At 40.3% G+C, this 16907-nt stretch overlaps 2 protein-coding genes across 2 annotated transcripts; one reads left to right on the top strand and one right to left on the bottom strand.

The window, feature by feature from the left end:
* Positions 1-66: 66 nt before the first annotated feature.
* Positions 67-3459, top strand: cdab (cytidine deaminase b). The gene is made up of 4 exons (XM_038696753.1): positions 67-325; positions 1243-1354; positions 2568-2625; positions 2936-3459. The coding sequence occupies exons 1-4, from the start codon at positions 139-141 to the stop codon at positions 3080-3082; spliced, it is 504 nt and encodes a 167-aa protein (XP_038552681.1). The 5' UTR covers positions 67-138; the 3' UTR covers positions 3083-3459.
* Positions 3460-3634: 175 nt separating this feature from the next.
* LOC119886186 (dnaJ homolog subfamily C member 16-like) lies at positions 3635-16756 on the bottom strand. Its single transcript, XM_038696750.1, has 15 exons — positions 16366-16756; positions 16081-16147; positions 15802-15947; positions 14855-15030; positions 13386-13570; positions 11395-11499; positions 10041-10199; positions 9782-9912; positions 9367-9544; positions 8906-9088; positions 8736-8812; positions 7314-7394; positions 6987-7076; positions 6056-6226; positions 3635-5451 (listed from the first exon to the last, which is right to left on the bottom strand). Exons 1-15 carry the CDS (start codon positions 16551-16553, stop codon positions 4965-4967), a joined length of 2424 nt encoding a protein of 807 aa, XP_038552678.1. The 5' UTR covers positions 16554-16756; the 3' UTR covers positions 3635-4964.
* Positions 16757-16907: the final 151 nt, after the last annotated feature.

The following is a 16907-nucleotide window of genomic DNA, read 5'->3' as shown; positions in this document are numbered from 1 at the left end:
CGTGTTGACATCCTAGCGAATGATTGGCTGTGATTCCTCCCTCTCCCCTTTCCCTCAGTCCCATTCACATTTAAAGCTGAGCTACAATAGACTCATTCACCGACTCAAAAACAGCTTCACAAACCCCCAAGAGCAAGTATGGACCAAGTCAAGTTTAGTGGGGAGGTGAAGCATACTAAGGCCCTCGGCACCAGAAACTTGTCCCAGGAAATAGTCAAGAAGCTGATCCACCAGTCTCAGGAGGCAAAGAAGCAAGCCTACTGTCCTTACAGCAAATTCAGAGTGGGAGCTGCTCTACTGACCCTCGACAACTGTGTGTTTACAGGTAAGATTCTTGTGAAACTTTGCCTCTGGATAGAGTAAATATCAGCATCAGGGTTAAAATTTGAAGTGTAGGATGAACAGGAAAACAGGTTTATTTTGCTTTTTTATTGTATTATTGTATTGACACTGAATTATGTGCTCTTATCATTTTTGTGCTTTCCTGAAACCAGCCTATCAAGTTATTTGCCATTATCATCTAGTAGACTCATATACATCTAAAAGAAAGCATTGGGAAGGTTTACCACATTGTAAGCAGGGAAGACGTCAGAGCCACAGCATTATGCAACCTGTGTTTGGGTCTGTTCTTGCTGCTTTGTTGCTCTTTGAGACCATTTGACATGTGGGAGAAGTTACAGGATGTCACTACAAGGAAATTGATCATTAGCTTGATCAGAGTTTCATTTTGCTAATGTTAATGATTACCTGACAAAAGACAGTTGAAATGACGGGACTCTGTGAGAAAAGGTCAGAGAAAAAGGTTTAACTTTAACATGTCCCCCAACAGCACCACATCATTAGGTCTTCATCATTCCAATTGGTTTAAACAACAACTAATCTAAGTCTTAACTTGACCTTTTGTCATTCCATCCCTTGCGTCAACAGCGCTGTATACACTGACAGAGATGTCAAATCACTGTCAGCAGTAAGGCAAAGCCCCAACTGTCCTGTTCATGTTGCACGTGTCCTTCAGCAGAAATGTCTGGGGGGCGAAAGGCTGGCAAACAGCTGTGAGTGCAAAGACCCATGGAGTAAATATTTGATCAGGACAGAAGAAGTAAATAGACAGCCCCTTTGGTGGTGAAAAGGCCTATTTTGTTAAACACTTGTAACTTTATTTCCTACAGTTTCAGTTTCATTTCAGTGAAGCAAATGAACCTGAAATGGCTGATGACCAGACTATAATTGTGTCCCCGACAGGCTGCAATGTGGAGAACGCGTGTTACAACCTGGGTGTTTGTGCTGAAAGGAATGCAATCTCAAAGGCAGTGTCAGAAGGCTACAGAAGTTTCAAGGCCATTGCAATTGCTAGGTAATGTTCCAGGCTGTGATCCATAAAGTTCTCTGTATTTCCTGAGACGTCAGCATCCTTATTGCCCTTGCACAAAGCCACAGTCATGACTGTTTTACCCTGACTCACTTGTGTTCAGTGTCTTTTTGCACGTAAACACATCTTACCAAACTTCCCACGTTACACAATGTATGTAAAATTTCAACATGTGAGGCAAGAAAAGATTGGGTGCGAACAGTAACCGACCACAAGCCATCTTTTTTAAATGGCTTGTGATGTTTATGATGCCTATTTTGCCTTGTAAGAAAACTGTATGGAACACAGCAACGGTAGTAGAAATGCAAACATGTATTGTACAGCAATTTGTCAATAGGAAACAATGGTTTGATAGACTGTACGATTACATCCATTATTAAGGCAAGACACCACAGTCAAATAGGCTTTTTCGCAACTTTACTCATATCACAATGAAATTTTACAAGCTGATAGTAGGCCTATACATAAATAGAAGCTTTTTTGGAATTACAGTTTTTTATGTTTTTCATTTTAGAGTATGTCCTTCATTAAATGTGCATTGATTTACATATCACACAAATCCATTTTCCAGCACATTGAACAGTCAGATGGATATTTTTCATTTTAATGGGATAGTATACCAAATGCCCAGACATTTACAGAAGGTTTTATCAAAATATTGTTTTTTTTAATAGATTTATTCAAAATATACCGTGTATATAAATTTACACGATCTGCAGTTGACAGACTTGGTATAATATAGTATTATATAATAATGTTCATCAATATAAATCAAGGTTGTTTTGTACATTTCATGAAAGTATAATAATAATAGTTGCAAATCACTTGAAATCTGTAAATTGACAGATTTGCTGATTGGACAGTGGTGTCTCGCCTTAAAGCAACACTATGACACACTGTCATCACTCCAAAACATCAAAGAGGCTACAAGTTCTTTGCGTTTAACATTAATACATTTTTCACAGATGTAAACGTCAGCCACATAATCATCAGCCACATAATCATGTGTATGTTGAAAATACAGACCTTTTGTTTCTCGGGCAGCATGGGTCAGGATGTAGAGCAGTCAGCACCTTGCATGGTGGGTGCATGCTCCTGGCACATGTGTGAGAGGTGAATGTTGGCATGTGTTGTAAAGCTCTTTGAGTGGCTGGTAGACTAGAAAAGCACGTTTTTTATCTACATATGTTCTTTGCAGTGACCTGAATGACCAGTTCATCTCCCCCTGCGGTGGCTGCAGACAGTTCATGAGAGAGGTAAATGAATCTCTGCTGGTTTGTTTCTTCAAGGAGCTTTTAGTTTCTTGTCTGTGATGATACATACAAGTTCTCCTTATAGGACAGTGTTAATGTTTCAGCTGGAGTTTTTTTCCCCCACCCTGAGAAGACAGGTGGTAAACACTATATATTACACTACCATGGGTAATGCATAACTGCTAGGTCAAGTTTCTCATTAACTTGTTTATGTCAGGACTAAGTACAAAAAAACATTACTCTCAAAAAATGAAAGTAATGTGAGGATTTAACCTTGCTATATTTTATTTATCTTTTGTCCTTTCCCTCACAGTTTGGGGCAAATTGGGATGTGTACCTGTCAAAGCCTGACAGCTCGGAGTCGTACCTGAAGATGACTGTGGACGAGCTGCTGCCAGTCTCCTTTGGCCCTGAGGACCTGTCCATGAAGAAAGTGTTTGACATTCCTAATGAGTACTGAGCCTGTAGTCTAGTACAAAAAAAGCACACACTTTTTGGTTCTTTGAGCCGCCATGACATGTACTGTGTATAATGCACATGCTGCTGACAGTGTATTCATGTTTACCAGTAGTTCTATTTATGGTAAATATTTGTTCTTGTATCACCAGCTGATTGTAAGCAATGTCACATATTTAAATGTGCTCTATGTATAGTGTAACTTTAATAGACACAAGATCAAACTAATCGCCAGACTGTTAAATGGAAAATCTATTGTGCCTTAATTAGTGATCCATTTGCCTAATTGAACATATTGAATGCTGTGTTGTTTTTTGTGTAAAGAAAATGATGGGTCAAACTTATCCGCACATTTTAATAAATTAGCTGCTTTAAAAGGACTTTCTTTTAATAAGTTATTTTTAATGTATCACAGTTTAACTGTGAACATAAAGGAAGTTTAAAGGACATGCAAGAAAAAAAAAAGATTAGATAAGAGTTACAGTGTACTGCAAATATTATTTGTGGATCAGGAAATTATTCCATTACAGAGTAAAATGAGGAGACAGAGGGGGTGAAACATTTAAGTTGCCAGTGCATTTATTAGTGGCTTTTAGGTCTACTTATTCCATGCATTAAAATTTACAGTGGTTTAAGGGCACAGGCTTAAAAAGGGCAAGTGTAACATGATATCGTTTCTCCCTGATTCAGACAACTGACAAAAAAAAACAAGCGAAATCAGCCCAAAAATAAACAGCAAGTGTAAGACAAAAAGGCAGATTTCAACATTTTGGGCACCACATGGCAGCATATTAAATGTTAAATCTCTAAACAAAACGGCAGCAGGACATGGCTGGGCAGAAAAACATCAGGAAGAATCCTATTCAATCATTAATCCTTAAAAAATGTAGATGGTGTTATGTGAATAAGTTGATTATTGCTGCTTACAAAGCTGTCAAATACTCCGCCTGGAATCAAAAAGGCTGTGTCAGATCTACAATGGCAAACAACGGTTCCTAAAAGCAAAAATAAAGCTCATCATTTATCTATGAATTCAGTGCATCAGGCTCAGCCTTTATTTGCATTAAACTGCTTGCAAAGAAAGCCCATGTCGAGATCATATACAGCGTACATAGTGTCTGAAGGACAAAGTCTAATTCATGATAGAGGGCTGACTGTTGTAAAGATGTGTTCAGGCTCAAAGCAAATTTTAGAGGCTCTTGTTGGGTCAAAGGACTTGAGTAGAAAGTTGAGCAGTTAAAAGGAGAGGAAAATAACAGAGAACTGGAGTTAATCTAACCCTAACCCCCTAACACACACACACACACACACACACACACACACACACACACACACGGGCACACACGGGCACACACGGGCACACACAGAGCTACACATGTACCATGATGCTTATTGGCCGTTTGTCGGTAGTAAACTGAGAAAGTAAAAACACTCCAGTCACATGTGAGCATATAAGTGATGTGAAAATGTTCCTCTGCATGCAGTCATAATCTCCTTGGCAAGGTGCTGCAGCTAGCCAACAACACACATCACCTGCATATGTATATATATAGCTCAGCATTTCAGGAGAAACTGCTGTTGTTGTTGTTTTCTCTTCCGTCATCTTACTTACATCAGACTTTGCCTTTACTTAAGCATTTTAAAAGGTTTGTGGTAGCACATTAAACTAAGCCATCAGTTTCCGTCTGCTCCACGCTACATAACAGAGGGAATAAGACATCCTGTAAGCAGGTTGCAGCAGTTCAGTGCGGCCACCTACCTGAGCGCAAGAGAACTTAAATAATAATTTAAAAACTGCAACACTGTTATGCAGTTTTCTTAACCAGGAGACGAGACCACCAAGTGTATTCGCTACCAATCGTACCTTTCTTACTTTGACCTCAGCTCTATGCGGAGGAGGAGTTAGTGGTTTCATCAAGAGAGGGCCATGCAGGGACCTGTAATCTGGGGAGGGTGCCCTCCATTAACCTCTCCATCCACAGTCCCAGCCTGTCAAGCTTATGGTGGACTTCTATGCTGGTGGCCCTACTGGAGCCTCTCTTGGGTATAGCCCCGTCCTCTCTGGAGCGGGACCTGGATCGGGAGTGGGAGCTGGACCTGGACCTGGACCGGGATTTCCTCCTGCTGTCAGAGGAGAACGAGGCGTCAGACGAGGAGTCGTTGGGATCGTCCCCTGTGAAGACGGGCCTAAACAGGCAAAAGTATTTCTTGTAGCCGTTGAGGGCCAGGACATGGCCATTGTAGTCCAAAGACTCCTCGTCCTCGTCTGAATAGCCCTCGCTCTGCATAGCATGAGAGGTTGAGCGAAGGAGCGAGGGCATCCAGTGGCGGTGCTTATCAGCGTTGAGGAAGGAGAAGTGGAGGGTCTGAGTCCTGTAGTGGCAGAGGGGTTTAGGATTAATAAGTGGACCAAGCCTTGGTCAAAAACAAACGTGATGAAGTACTTCGTGTTTATACTATTCCATGATGAGCCCTTAGTTCTGTCATTTAAAGGCAAGTTACTGCAATATCCCAAGTAGGGACCAAGTCAGGGGCCAAAAGTCAAACTCATGACAGAGGGCTGACAACTGTAAAGATATGTTCAGGCTCAAAGCAAATTTTAATAGGCTCTTTGTAGGTTCAAGGACTAATTAATGTACAGGCGTAGATTCATTTGTATACACAAAAGTTATAGTCTAAAGTCCCCATTCATAAGTTTTATTTTTTGACATGTACAAATAACCCAATAGAAACAAACAGGAGGGGACTGGATTCAGGGAATCTAACGTCAATCCAGGTCAATCTCCACATTCATTTCATTCACAACAGACCATACATACTGTAAGCGGTTTGTTGAAATATTTTTCTGTTCCTGTTTAAACAAGGAACATCTGTTTTACTTTTAGTTTAAAAGTGCCAAGTCTCCGGGAATTACAGTCCAAGACTGGAAACAAATAATAATAATAGAAACGAAAACAAATGCAGTGCATAGACTTACCCAGAGAAAGAAAAAACCTCCTTGGCAAATTTCCTGAGCAAGGCGGTCTTGGAGGCGTTGGTGAGCACCAGCACAACATTCATGTGGCCGGGCCTCAGCTTAACCAGGTTGCTGGTGTACGTGATGTCTGTCAGCTCTGTCACTTCCACAAAGTCCTTCTTGGGCGGACGGCTGCATGGACCAACAGGTATGATAGAGAGAGTGGGGAAAAAAGATGGAATTATGGCCAGTCTGAGGAGGACTGATTCCAGATACCAAAAAACATGCGGCATGTGAGTATTGTATTTAGACAGGCTTAAAATAACTCAGAAGCAGTTTTTTCGAGCATGTTAATTATGCTGTGTGCATATGTCAGGTATGTATGTGCCCACACAGCTGCCAAATTTTCTCAAATGTCCACGTCAGTATATCAAAATGCAAAACAAAGGGACCAACTCAACTCGAACACCAACCAAAGGTTTGCTGTTCCAAAATGTTTATCTATTCCTATAAACAAATATGACACAATTCCATGTGTTGTAAGTCAGCGGGTGACTTCTAGGTTCAATCACTTGATTGTCCACAAACAATGATGTCTTAAATGACATGTAAGATATCTTACTCCACATGACAAACCTTTTTATAGCAGTTTGGGCAGCATTGGTCTGAATCACTATACTACAGAGCCATGTTTAATTATTAATGAGAATATCTTTTTGTGGGGCCACAGGAGCTGCTTTGACAACTTAAAGACCCCCCTCCCATGTGGTCCTGGCAGATGGATAAACAGCCCTTTAAGTGCAACATATGTTTTAAAAACCATCATTCATTCCCTTTTTCACAGTTTTCTGCTGTTGTTACTCAGATTGTGAGTGAAGTATGTTGCCCAAGTAAATGAGCTGTGACCTTTGGTCAAAGTACCTCTAGTGTTCTCCTCATTTCACTACGTTACCTTGAGGTACCGGCTCTACTTGAATCATTGTCTTCAGTTTGTGGTTGCTCCTTTGGCTTTGGCTTACGGGGTTTGGTCTCACCTGGCTCACTGAGAAAACAGAAGAGAAATCATCAGTGTGGACACACACTACTCTGACTCCTTTGTGTCAAATCAATCCAGCCTGTGGAGTGGAGTCAAATGATACACTATTGCTAAACAAACACATTTCTACAGTACATGTTGTCATTAGCATTAAGTATAACACATTTTAAATAAAGTTTATTCCAAATCAAATGTTTGGGTATATGATTAAAATGTACTGAAAAAGGGTCACGCCTCTCTCACCTGAAGGCCTGAATGATGACGGTGCCAAAAAGAATGAAGAGAGCTGAGAAGATCAGCGACAGGATCGGCATCATCTCTCGCCTTAAGGAGAGAAACGCGTTATTATTTAAAAATGTAGGAGAAAACACACAGCAGCCTCAACTTGGTCCCACCTCTTTCCGCTGGTAACCTCTTTGCCACACAGCAAAAATAATCATTAAAGAAAACAAAAGTGCTTTTCCCTGCCGTGCTTTGTCTTAGAAGTTTTCAGGATTTTAAAAATGCTGTTGTAAATCGTGTTTGTGAATGCTGCTCTATGTGTCTCGTCTAAATGTGAGACTGAAAGCTTTCCTGTACAGCGCCTACAAAGCCAATGTGTGTTTATTTACATCAGAAGAATGTGATACTAGGTCATTTCGATCCCTACATCTGAGTTGAGCGCACATATACTGAAGCAAATAATTAAATTGGGAAGTAAAATACACATAATAATAAATAAAAAGTGATCAGCTGCCTTGTAAAAGTGTGAGAGGGGAACACTTAAAATACAATAAAAACGTAATTTATTTTAAATGTTTCAAAAACTGGAGGAGATCTACATGTATAAATATTATTTTGCCAGAGAAATTCAGTTTATCAGTATTTGCTGTTCTCATTCTCAGAGCTTAACCATGTCATGTTGACATGATTCAGTAAGAACAAATATTACTGGGACCACAACAGAAAATTGCTGATGAACATTTAATATCCAGGAATTCATATCAATTACACTGCAAGAGGAACCCTGTGAACTATAAATAAAAACAAGAGCTGATGTTTGTCTTGCTGTTTGTTAACTGTATAAATGAACACATTCCCCCTTTATAGTTTTTGATTTAATGTTGAACAGGGTACCTTTATTGTTTAATAAAATATGCTTTAAAAGAGATAATTGTCATGTTCTTTAATCATATAATTATTAGTGCTGGGCAATGATTAAAAATTTTAACTATTTTCTTGTCATTAATTGCAATTAATCGCATGATTTTCTTGCAATTAAGGGCATTACTTTTTATCTAGCTTGTTAAAACAAGTTACAATCAGAGTCCAGTTTTCTTGGGTTTATTTTATTTTCAGCACCCCTCCACTGCTTATTTGGGTGGGTGATTTGGAGGCTGATCAAAATCCCTCCAGTGACCCATGGTTTGACTGTATGTGTATTCAGAGCCAGTGAGCAACAGACTTTCAAAATAATAATAATTTTTACAAAACTGCTTTAACGTGTGGTACAATAATTGTCTATGTTAATTAATTAATGCGTTAACCCTGGTGACATCTTGATACAGAAGCATGATTCAGCTTCTGATCAATTTCAGAAAAATCAGCAAAAGTACACCACCTTGTCTCTCTTTCTGTTTTTTTGCACTACATGCTGCAGACTATTTGGGGCGAGTGTTGTCTTACCAGTTAGAGTAGAGAAGGCCATCATATATCTGAAGGATGTAATCATAGGCAGCGTTCATCCACTGAACAATAAACACCTGGGAGGATGAAAATAAAAAATAAAACAATGACATTAATCGAAATGTTGTCGCAGCACAGACTAAGGTGAGTGTGTGTCGCCTGTATCTTACGGGTGCCATCTCGTTGTTGAGTTCTGGAAGGGTGGCGTCTGACCTCAGATAGGTGGGGTCTTTCTGAAGGAGCTCCAGCTGTTCGTGGAGGCGGTACTTGTCTTCTTCACTGCCGTTCCACACACCACTCACAGAGTGGTACAGGACCTTGCCAGCCTGGCTCCGCCTCTCAAGAATCACCACCTACAAGTGGTGTTAAAAAGCACTTTTACTGTAAACTGGGGATATGCAGAGTTTCAGGGAGCACATATCAGTAACCGGACACATATCAAATTCTGTATGTCCTGGGTATAGAAGTGCACATTGTCCTCAACGTTACTTTATACTGGAAGACTGAAAATTCAGACGGCTTTATTCGTAACATGCATTTGATTTTAGAAGCATGTTAGCAAGTTTGCGTAAAAGACAAGGATGTGATTGATGGATGTGTGCGTGCTTGTGTATGTGTCGCTGTCACTGACCTGAGGTGAGAGCACAGCCTGATTAGGGAGCAGTGCCTGACAGAGAGGCTGTTGCTGACGCTGGTAGACGTAAGCAAACCGCAGCACATCTTTTCTGTTAATTGAAGCGAAGTCCAGGAAGGCCTTATTGCCTGGAAGAAAGGCTTGGTCCTCCCCTGTGATCAGCAGCACGCAGTACCTGCAAACCATTCACTGTCAATTCACCTGCTACAGCAGCCTAACTACACAACATTTCCGTTCACAGTGACAATCACTGCCGTTTCTCACAGTTGTCATTCCTTTCTACAGCAATTCAGCAGACACACAGTTGTGGGAAAAGACAATGCTTTCTTTGATCAAGTTTTATTACCAAGAGGTCCATTTAAGTGAGAAATTAAGCCCCGTGGGCTTGGATTCTGCTCATAAAATGTCTTACTTCCTCCGTCGGTGGAACTGCTTGACAGGACACAGCTCATCAAAAAGCTGCTGGTTGACCAGCCGTGGCACCTGCAGGAACTTGTTGTTGGAGACAAACTCATCCATGATCTGTCGCTTCATCCCTCTGGCCTGAAAGAGAGAAAGGGTGGGGGGCGTAAAGCAAGAGAACGTTTAAGTGGCAGGGGAGAATGTTTTATTTACTGTTTTAGCTACTGTAGGGAAGCGATGGTGTAGGTTGCAAGCTGAGCTGGATATACCTGGATGATGTCAACAGGCTTCTCTGTATCCTCCTTAAACAGCAGCATCGTGGGGGCGTATGTGTTTATGTTGAACTGCCGCAGTAGCCGAGTGTTTTGCAGGTCACCCTGGTCCACGTAGCCGAAGTGTACATAATCTCTGAAGGCAAACGCCGTTAACTGGAGAGCGGAGTGGGAAGATGAGAGCATCAAAAATAAGTAGATTCAAATAAATAAGAGAAGGTGTTCAATACACATGTTCCCTAGCCTGCCACCTTACTGGAGCCGGGGCCTAATTTATAAACGTTGCGTAGTCACAACAGAAGGCGGAATAAATCAAAAGGTCACCTCTCACGTATACTACAAAGAGTTAATTTGCAAAAAGATAAAAGCCATTTTTAAAATGAATAAGCAAACACTTGTTTGATAGTCCTTGGAGCACACACACAAAAAAACATGATTTAGGATAATGAATAATAGATAATAATAAACGGATAATAATAAACAGAGATATATGGTTTTAGCAAAAGAACACCTCATATGTGTTTGGGAATCATATTTAATCTATTATTATTAAAAACTTGCATGTTATGAAACTTATTCTCATTAATATGGTAAATATATATGTGTGTCCCCCTCCTCCTCTGCCAATACTCAGGAGGGATTCTCATTCCTGCAAGGGGGTCGAGCTCCGGTGTCTCCTTTCCTCCAGGGCACAAACACTGTCTGTGTAAGGCTATGCACCTTTTGTCTTCTACTTTTATTTTTTCTTATTTCGGAGAGGGTTCGATGTCCTGAGGCAACAGCATTCACTGCGTCCTCCACATGTTGACACTATAATGTCCTTTTGGCATTTTGTGTTCACCAAACATTTTCTCTCTTGCTTCAACCTCCCGAAAAAGAACTTCAGTTTTACACTGGGTGAAATTTCTTGTTGCTTGTCAGATTTCATCATCATTGCCTTGATGCGGTCAGCGTGTATTAATATGTCTATTTATAAGCAACTATGGGCGTTAAAAGGGTGGGACAAGAACTTCGCTCTCATGCGCCAAATTTCAAGTTGATGCGTTGTAAAGCGAAAACAGCATGAGGCGTGCATGCACACTGTAATAAATTAGGATATATTTATGTGTAAGCACTTACTGTTTTGTCTGCAACAACCTTTTGACATAAATCCTACGTACAGTTTCATAAATGAGGCCCCAGATCTCAGAATATTAACCAACTTGAAGAGTCAAACTGAACAACAGCGCTTTTAGTCTAATCAGTGCAATGCTAATGTGGAAAACTGTGTGTGTGTGTGTGTGTGTGTGTGTGTGTGTGTGTGTGTGTGTGTGTGTGTGTGTGTGTGTGTGTGTATAAATACATAACTTACTTTGTAGAGTAGGGGAACAATAGGGACTTGGTCAAACAAGAGAACGCTGGGCTTATTTTCCACATGCCAACTATCCAGAAATGCCATGTAGTTGTTATCTGTGATCTGGAGAAACAATGGCAATAAGTTCAACAAAAATGTACTCTTGCTGAATTAAATAAACCCTGTTTTATTTACCACCACTTCACACTTTGTAAAACTGCACATTATGAGTTGCATTTGTACATATGTGTTAACTTAATCAGGCCTGTACCTTCAGTTATAACCAAAAAGGCCTATTATTCATCTATGTACAAATAATCACATGGTCTATAGATTGGTTCTATACATTTCATAAAAAATATCTGACTTAAAATACCCCTGGATGAAACGCACTCTTGAGGGGATGCGCCTCCGCCAAGAAAATGTACTTCTTAAACGATGCATCAATGAAATAATCTGTAGAAGCTTCGAGTACTAAAATCATCGTTAGCTGCAGCCCTAAAGCCAACAATAGACCTATATCTACCTGTCCCTTTCTCTCTAAGATCCTGGAGAAAGCAGGCACCGATCTGTTGTGCGATTTTCTACATAGCAATACTTTATTTAAGGATAATCAGTCAGGATTTGAAGTGTGTCATAGCACAGAGACAACACCACTGAAAATTACAAATTACCTTCTAACTGCATCAGACAAAGCACTTTTCTCTGTACCGGTCTTGTTAGATCTTAGTGCTGCATTCAATACAATTGACCATCTTATCCTATCACAGAGACTAGAACATTTAATTGGCATTAAAAGGAACCGCTCTAAGCTGGTCTAAGTCGTATTTATTAGATCAATCTCAGTTTGTACATGTTAACAATGAATCCTCCACCCACACCAAAGTTAGTTACGGACTTCTAAAAGTATCTGCGCTTGGACCACTCCTGTTCACCTTATATATGCTTCATTTAGGCAATATTATCAGGAAACACTCCATAAACTTTCATTGTTATGCAGATGATACTCAATTATGTCTATCGATCAAGATCCAGATGAAACTAATCAGTTAGCTAAACTTCAAATGTGCCTTCAAGATGTAACAACTTGGATGACCTGTAATTTCTGATTTTACACACAAATAACTGAAGTTATTGTACTGGAGCCCATCTGGTATATTCTTTCTCAAAATCAAGCAGAAAATCTAGTCCATGCATTTGTTACTTCTAGGCTGGATTGCTTTATTATCAGGCTGCTCGAATAAGTCCATTAAGACTCTTCAGTTGATCCAGAAAGCTGCAGGTATTGAGAAGAACCAGGAAAAGAGATTGTCCTATTTTAGCTTCTCTGCACTGGCTTCCTGTAAAATCCAGAATAGAATTTAAAATCCTTCTGCTCACCAACAAAGCCCTTAATGGTCAGGCACCGTCTTATCTTAAAGAGCTCATAGTACCTTACTACCCCACCAGAGCACTGCGCTCCCAGAATGCAAGGTTACGTGTGGTTCCAAGTCTCCATAAGTAGAATGGGAGCCAGAGCGTTCAGCTATCAAGCTCCTCTCCAGTGGAACCAGGTCCCAGTTTAAGTTTGGGAGGCGGAAACCATATCCACTAGGGCTTAACGACTTGGGGGAAAAAATTCAATTGCGTTTTATTTGCCAGATATTGCGATTACGATTCGATTTGCGATTTTTTTAATGAAGTTTTGCTAAAGTTCAGTATTCACTGCCAGTGTATTTTTGACTGAAGCCGTGTCAAGCAACACAGAGCAGATGAACCAGGCAGTAAGTCAGACACAGATCAGTATAGAGAATCCGGTCGATTTTCAAAATTGACCAGATCCTTTGCATACTCCAGATCGTACATCAACAATAAACAGACAGAAAGAAAGAAACAAAGCAAACTGTGCCACAGTTCAGTTTGGCTGGCTTGTTATGAATTGGCTCTTTATAAATAAAACTGAAGTGAACTTAAAATTCTTCGTAGATAGCACACATGTAGCAGTAGTATATTTAGTCTGCTTCATTTACCTTTTCCACCAGCTTGTTGGGAAGCAGGTCTTCAATAAACTGTCGCAGGTGCTCCCGTACCACAGCCTGATGGAAGAAGGTCACCCTGCCGTTCACCAGCCCGATGATGGAGGGAGCGCGGTGAGCTCCCAGCTGGTTGGCCAGGCGACGCTCATAACCCAGGTCCACAATGCCAATGCCAACACCTTGTGTAATAGTAAAATAGATTGCTATTGTACACAGTGGAGCAAAACACAAGTGTTGTTGCAATGAAGGAAAAAACAACACCTTAAACACATTTGATATATATTACGTTACTCCAGTGATTTTGTACATGTACAATTGTGCATATACTCCAGCAAAATCCCTGTTTGTCGTTAAGGTAGGGACTGGTTAAAATTCACAGATTAAAAGTGAGCAGCAAAATGATACCGACAGAACAAACATGGATCCTATTTTACAGTGAATTCTCTCTTTCACCAAACAACCACTTTGAAGCTCCAGTCGAAGAAGTTGTGGGATTTCAAGTCTTTGAAATGAGTAAGGAACTTCCTAATGGACAGAGTTCATAAAAGATGCATACACCTGTTTTTGGTGTCTACACAGAATCCTGTATATCCATACCGCTGTATACCACAGCGACAGAGAAAAAAAACCCAAAGCTGACTTTCAACAACGAATTCGTGTTGTACTGGGCTCCTGTGAGGTGTTTCCAATATTCTGCCCCATCATGCATGTAAATAGGTAATGAAAGATAAGAATAAAACGCAGTCCGGGACAGCACTACCCTTAACTATGACCTCAGTAATAAACAATAAATTTACACATTTTCGACAATGTCCCCAAAAACAGAATAGCTTTGTAAAGAAGCTATGAACAAGGACTCTCTATGTTATGGCAGGGCTTTTTCAAACAGATTATACAGGTGTACCTATTAAATTGGCTACTAAGTGTATTTCTCAGGAGTTAGTGAAGATTAAAACTGTGCTAGAAAGAGCATGAATATTGTACTTTCGTTTGTGAGGGCGCCACAACTACACTACTACAAATGAACACTATTGTCTGCTTTATGTGTAAATAGCCAATAGTTTGCCATAGCTACTTTACAATAAGGCCATAATATGTCAAACGTGCATGCAGTTACACTTGTTGTGTTCTGCAACAAAGTGGCCAAAAAAGTAATTAATGTTTCTTTAGAGTGAATGCTACAAATTTAACTAGAATATTTTTTCAACAAAAGCTAGAGATAGCTTTTTGTACCAAGCTATTTTCTTTTCCCCGCTATTCCAGAAAACCAAAAAGAGCTAATAAATCCTAATGAATAATTAAAGAAATGGCTGGCTCACTGTAAAGCATCTTAACACTCCTACTAATAGCCGACAGCTGCGTTAAACATCAACTATGTTATAATGCTTTTAGGAAAACCATCCCTGATCCTCAGAGTGTGGTGGGACAAACTGATGGGAGTTATATTTAAGCAGCAGACTTACCCAGCGGCTCCAGCTCCTGCACTGTCTCCTTCCACACTGGCTCAATGTGGATGCATGCAAAGCACCACTCAGAGGTCACTTTGATTAGGTACGGCCTCTTGTGGCTGTCTGGAAGGACATCACTGTTAAACTGCGCGTGGTGAAGCAGGTACTTGCTGTCTGCAAAGTCCCTGGCCCTGGAGGAGGGTTAGCAACGCATGACAGTGAGCCTTTTTTTTTTTCAGACATAGCCTACAGGGTGCTATCAGGACATGACCTGGGAGGAAAAAAACATGTATAATTTATAATTTTTGCAATTTGTGCAACATAAGGACATTAGAATGACAAGTTTGCAACTAATGATTTTTAATTATTCATATAGTAAAACTGTTTAAAAAGAAACACTGTAGATTAGAAGAGCTCAATCTGATATCTTTAACTAGCTTATTCTGGGCAAATAATCCAAAAGGTATTCCATTCACAATGGTATGAGATCCTCACAATTAAGAAGCAATAGCAAGCAAATGACAGTATTTAATCAAGGTGTCATCCATTTTCAGTTGATTGATTAGTTGTATAATTAATTTAATGTTTCCACACTACGGGACTTCATCGTACAACTTTGTAAAACATGACATGAAATTTGGGAATGGGACAATAACTGCTTGCAGCTACAAATCTCAGATCTAGGATGATAGCAGTTTCAGTAGCAAACACAAGGAGGAGCCCAACCTACACCACTCACTGTGGACTGGACACAGCTGCATGCTGGAAATTAAATGTTTAATAACAAAGCTCCTGTATGGGAGCATAGAGGAAGAAATATTTTTGCCAGAAGAGACAGATGAAGAGGCCCGTTCCCTTGTGAAACAGTATTAGGTCCAAAGCATGCTGCTGCTGTGATTTAGACAGCTGACAACTACTTGATGATAAACGATAAACAAATCTGATATCTGAACATGGACTACCTGGGGAAATGGAAAAAAGACTCATCAAAGTAGAAGCTGTTTTGGAAGCTGCGGAAACCTGGATGCTGCGACTGTCCAAAGGGCTGGTTTTCATCCATCTGCCCGTAGCGGTCAAAGTTGGACCTTCTCTCCTCATTGGACAGGATCTGAGAGGTAAGAGGACTGTGTTATTAATGTCACAGAGATCAAGAAAGTGAAACATAGAAAAGATACTGCCTGTCAGAGGTGTCAGCTGGAGCTTGTATGAAATACAGTGTTGTGAAGCATTTTTTAACCCACCTCGTATGACTTAGAAATCTTGATGAACATGTCCTCAGCTTTAGGGTCCTTGTTCTTGTCTGGATGCCTAAAAAACAGCCCAGACATGACATCATAAATCACTGCTCGGTCATTCTTGGTTAAAAAGGCTCTCAGTTTGACGTTTTAAATTAACGTTACACTAGCTGGTAAAGTGACAACAAGCACCGCTTCAGGGGTCAGATGTACAGTGTTAAGTAAACAGGGCATATCTGCTACAGCCAACAACATGTGATGGCCTCGGCGGACCTGATGTTAGTCACTCACCATTCTTTGGCGAGATTCTTGTATGCCTTTTTGATTTCTGCTTGACTCGCACTCCTGCTGACACCCAGGATTTTGTATGGATCATATTCAGAGGCTGTTTTCGCCAGCTGCACACTCAAAATTAGCAGAAAGATGGCGAGCAAAGCTGGGCATGTCCGAGGATGTCGGCTGGCTCTCCTGACCGTCATCGCTTGCCACTGTCCTCGTCCAACGTTGACGTCAGTTAACGTTGTGCTAGCTACCGAGCTGCCCGGTAAAGTACTGTTACTAAGCTAAACTGAAAGTTAACGGACACATATATCAAGCTAAGAGCTTACATGGTCAAATGTGTTTATTTGTCCAATGTTAAGTACTAACGGCAGACTAGATTACTACGATGAGGCCATTATTTTTCTAGCTAATACAAATTGTCTGCGTCTTTGCCCGCAATGAAACATTTAACTTCCGCTTAAATATTTCAAAATAAAATCCCCCTAAACGCCTTCTGAATCTCAAAGTAACGTTACATGTTTTTAATTATATATTTTACGAGGAAATTACAA

Source organism: Micropterus salmoides, unplaced genomic scaffold (genome assembly GCF_014851395.1).
Source record: "Micropterus salmoides isolate LMB-PRFRI ecotype aquatic unplaced genomic scaffold, ASM1485139v1 Ms_hic_scaffold_4, whole genome shotgun sequence".
NCBI lineage: Eukaryota > Metazoa > Chordata > Actinopteri > Centrarchiformes > Centrarchidae > Micropterus > Micropterus salmoides.
The sequence above is the reverse complement of the archived record's forward strand: the minus strand, read 5'-3'. Positions and strand labels throughout refer to the sequence as shown.